We start from the raw sequence: 4,917 nt of genomic DNA on the forward strand, positions 1-4,917 counted from the left end.
ACGCTAGCTTTCCCAAGGCGGACAAACTTAAAGTTGTTACAATCATCCGGGTTTAAATCGCGCTCAAATTGATTTGATTTTGATGCAATATTTACACTGAAGCTCGCAGCAGGCGGCTATGGCAAGCGGCATGACATTTCCTGACCAGGCGCCAAGTGCTGCCAACACACACTGGCCCAGCTAACCAATTACAGCACATTTCGTATTTCAGAAGGCGGGCTTTCATTTGATACAGGAACTATTCGAGCCGTTCATGCCAGACTGGGGAGAGAGGTGTTGTAATAATGTAAAATATGTGAAAAATTATGTGTTTTTCGAACAACGTAGTATGGAGAGCCTGTTCTAGTACACCCCCAAAACAAAATCAAGACTTTGTAAAAGAGCATAATAGGACCCCTTTAAATTTTATAATTTTAATTAAATGATCTTTTTAGTTTAATTTGAATTGAATTTTTTTAAATACAATTTTCAAATTTCCTGATGTTTCCAGGTTTTCCATTAACTCCACCTGAAATTTTCAAACAAATAATTTTTTTTCCGTATGTAACCAAGTTTGCAAGGGGAAAATATTATCATGTTAATAACAGCCATCTCGTTCAATCCATTTAAATCCTGTTATTTCTTCTAAATATTCTGTTGCATTAAAGACTGTGATAATATTAGATGTTAATATGCAAATATTATCTTTAAGGTTTTGTTTAAAAATCCAAAAAGCATTTATAGAAAAGTAATGGAAATTTCTATAGTATCTCTATGTACATTTCTAGTTTTGCTTTTGATTTCATTTGTCTGAAAATACACTGAAAAAAAAAAACTAGAAATAAACTTTCATTCAGAAATTGGTAGTAAACTTCACAAATAATTATAAAGAAACAGCAAGTAACACATTGAATAAAACACAAAATTTTGAAGCAGAAAAACTGAAATGTTATTTTCTTGCAGAACATACTCCAGTAATATTTGTTGTATTTATTTTACCTTGTATAAGAACCCAGTGTATGGCATACATTATAACACAAATGTTTTGTATAAAAAATTAAATACATAAAATAGGGTCCAGTTTTATACTGACATCGAAATCAACCACAATGCATGTCCGTAGTCTGATATACCACTTTCCAAGATTGCTCTGTTCAATATATAATGGTCTATGTCAACAGCAACTTATAGGTGATTACAGCATGTTGACAGTGTCCTGTAGTCTTGCTGGCAAATGGCACTGATGTTGAGAGATCATTACAAAGAAACGCAACCATAAACACACATACAGACAGGCACAAGCTAGGACGCACATATATACACACACACGATGACCTGGTCATGGAGAGATCTGGATGCGATCCAGGCGACTCCTGGGGATATGAGGCACAGCTTACAGGCTATGAGAAGTACGCACGTAGGCGAGCACCAACTAACATGGTTGATGTTCCTTTGTGTTTCAGAAATGACAAAATGGACCGTTGTCATAGCTCAGAATGATCATGCGACTGGCCACCAAACTGGGTCAGACAACATTAGAGCAGTTATCTGTGCTGCCCTTCCCATAACCACATCTTTGATACATAATGAGACATCTTTTTCATGGAAGCCACTCGGTTTGTGTGAGTTTAATAGCTCAAGATGAAGGTCATAAACCATTTGTGGACTATTAATCTCTCAAATACACTCTTAAAATTAAAATAGGCTAACATCCGTCAACATAACCAACGTGACCACCTGCTTGCATAGGGAGCGTGCTTGGGACTGTTTTCAGGCGCTGCGTAATATCATTGCGCCTGCTGCACCCATGGTACGGCAGCAAAGTTCCTTGATTATTACGCCGGAATGAGAGTATAGTTCCTAGCCATATCGGCCTAGAAAATCGCAACTTTTCATTTTCCGTCGGTCTTAGTACACGATGTAACTACAGAAGAGTCAAGTTTTAAATAGGAAAAATATAGAAACTCTTTGGTCATTTTTGAGCGAGATGCTAACGGTCTAATCAGATTCAATGATCTATGCTAAGCTACAGCTAAAAGTGCTACCGCCAGACCCGGAGATCGGCTGAATGGATTCGAAAACGGTAAAACTCAACTGTTTAACTCTAGGGGAGTTGGAAAATGAGCCTATTTTCAAAAATAGTGGAGTGTTCCTTTAAATCACAAAAATCAGGAATACAAAACAAGTTACTGTGCGTAAACATCATAACTCTGAGCGGAAATGTCAGCAGACTAAACAGAAGTCAAAGGGTGAAATTATGCTTTTTCACACATCACACTGTCTTTAGAGAGAAAGCAAGGTTTATGCAGTACAAAGCGATTTTTCAGTCAGACGTCCTATTCGATTTTAAGATATCTGTCATGTTCATATATATGGAATCACATTACAGACAGTCATTTGTTAGAAATAATGTAGTTTTAGCTCATTATGTTGATTTATTGCTCCAGGAAAAGTAAAAAAAAAAAAAAAAAAAACACTGATCCATGCATAATTCAGTTTGGAGATGAAAACACACATATGGAGCATGCAAATCTCTCTTAATCTGTCTGACTGTGGTTCAATAGCTGTATTATACAGAAGTAACAGATTCTGTGACGGATTACATAAGGCTTTGCTTTTGAACATTTAGATTAGTAGGTCAGGTAATTAGTCGCAGTCATTTCTAGTGGCACCAGAGTGATCTTGTTCCAGACTAAGGATTGACAGGATAACCTAGCAGATTCATGCACTGTAGGTAAATGCTTAGACAAACATTATGAGCCCAAAATAACCCTCAGTAGATACCTACTGTACTCTTAAAAGAGTCATATAATCAGAAATCAAATTATCCTTATATTTTTGATATAGAGTTGTGCAGTGGAAACACTTTAACAACCTAGAGCTCCCTGCCAGGGCCACCAAGAACATTTATTGAAACCCCAGCTGCAAAAATTTGCTCGCTCATGGTTGACGTCACATGTATACACTATACAGCCAATCATAAAAGAGGTCGGTTACATGGGGGTCTTACAAATAAAGCACCAAAAAATAAAAACTATTTCATTATTAGGATCAGAGAGAAGGTGAAAAAATATGAATGCAAAACTAAATACAAAAATAAAAAAATGTATATAAAAATGATAAAACAAACATTTATTCATACTTTTTTTTTTTTTTTACACTTTTTATTTTAGTATTTTATAATAAAAAAATACACTTATGTTTCAAAGTTTAGGGTTGGTAAGTTTTTTATTTTAATGTTTTTGAAAGTCTCTTATGCTTATCAACACTGCATTATTTGATCAAAAAATCTTTAAAAGTTAGCAATATTGTGAAATATTATTACAATTTAAAATAACATTTTTATTTGAATAAATGTTAAAATTTAATTTATTTCTGTAATGCAAAGCTGAATTTTCAGCATCATTACTCCAGTCTTCAGTCACATGATCCTTCAGAAATCATTCACATATGCTGATTTGCTGCTCAAGAAGCATTTATTATTATTATTCATGTTGAAAACAGTTGTGTTGCTTAAAATATGTGTGTAAGCAGTGATACGTTTTTTTTTCAGGATTCTTTGATGAATAGAAAGTGAAAAAGAAGAGCATTTATTTCAAATGACTTTAAAAGTCTTTACTGTAACTTTTGATCAATATAATGCATCCTTGCTGATTAAAAGTATCAATTTCTTAAAAAAAAAAATCATACTGAAACCAAACTTTCCAACAGTAGTGTAAAAAATACATAAATTATTAAATATTTAAAATAAATGTAATTATAGATGGGCATTCTTAACAGAGAAAATACTTTTGTAATTTTTAAACATTTCAGATCAAACAATGTTCAATACGGTCAAGTTAAAATGACTAAAAACAGCATCATTTTATGTATCATGATGTCCATAAATTATGTCCATAAAACAAACATACAGGACACATTGCGCCAAATGTATTTGTACAAATCCTTAACCTTGCATATAATAAATAATCTTGTTAAGCATCAAAGAAAGTAAAAATGAGCAGTACAGGAAGCAGACATTTAAAGTGGAGTTCAGGAATAGCACTGACCTCTCAGAAGGAACAGCGAACCAGTACTCGTGCTTCCTGTCTCTTTGGGCGTACTGCTGCATGGAGGCACTGGCGTGGGAAAGAAAGGTCTTCCGCATGGCCCTGCCAACCCGCAGGCACAGGAACTTGTGCAACTTGGACTTCTGCTTGCCTTTGGGCCCCGGCACAACTGGGACAGGAAACAAACAGCGCAAAGTCTGCACCTGTTATCTCAGCATGTAAAATTAAAACATGAATCTTGCATCCTATTTTTACTAATCTATATTTTAGCATATTTATGCATGCTGGATGCAACACATGCTTAATAAGCTGTCAAGCTGAGTGAGCTTGTGTTGTTAGTGTGCTGCAGAGAAATAAATAAATGGAGCAAATTAAATCTGTGGAACTACAGCCAATCCAGCATGACTAAATGAAAATGTGTCTTTCAGTTTATTTTTAGGGCCACATCCTTATTAGATTGCAGCAGTGATACAACAGGATCATATGTAGGCTGACACCTCAATATATTTGTACGTTCTGTTATGTCATCAAGGATTGGATATCTTTTATATAAGCAATACCCTTGGGAAAGAGAGCTACAATGAGAAATAAGCTTAAAGTCAACATGTAACATATTTGCATTTTACTTGGCATTTTTTATTTTCAGTTCGGAGTGAAACAGGATATTTCCAAGAAAAGAAGGACAGATGGGACTTTAGAAGGATGGGACTTTATTTTATTATTTCGGCACCCACTTTTGAGGAGTTTTTTCACCGTCAGTAGCATCTTGATTTATCCACATGGTGATGCTACTTATTTATTTATTTAAATTGTAATAATACTTCACAATATTACTGCTTTTACTGTATTTTTCATCAAATAAATGCAGCCTTGATGAGCATAAGAGAAT

General features: G+C 34.7%; 1 protein-coding gene across 7 annotated transcripts in view; it reads right to left on the minus strand.

The window, feature by feature from the left end:
* Nucleotides 1-4,917, minus strand: part of LOC107716581 (oxidation resistance protein 1-like) — a 56,640-nt gene that overhangs the window by 10,407 nt on the left and 41,316 nt on the right. For all 7 annotated transcript variants that reach the window (XM_016523069.1, XM_016523064.1, XM_016523063.1 and 4 more), the window contains one exon: nucleotides 4,029-4,197. In XM_016523069.1, coding sequence (XP_016378555.1) covers nucleotides 4,029-4,197 — 169 coding nt within the window. The remainder of the gene's footprint in view (nucleotides 1-4,028; nucleotides 4,198-4,917) is intronic.

Source organism: Sinocyclocheilus rhinocerous, unplaced genomic scaffold, assembly GCF_001515625.1.
Source record: "Sinocyclocheilus rhinocerous isolate Xijiao unplaced genomic scaffold, SAMN03320098_v1.1 scaffold1682, whole genome shotgun sequence".
Classification (NCBI taxonomy): Eukaryota; Metazoa; Chordata; class Actinopteri; order Cypriniformes; family Cyprinidae; genus Sinocyclocheilus; species Sinocyclocheilus rhinocerous.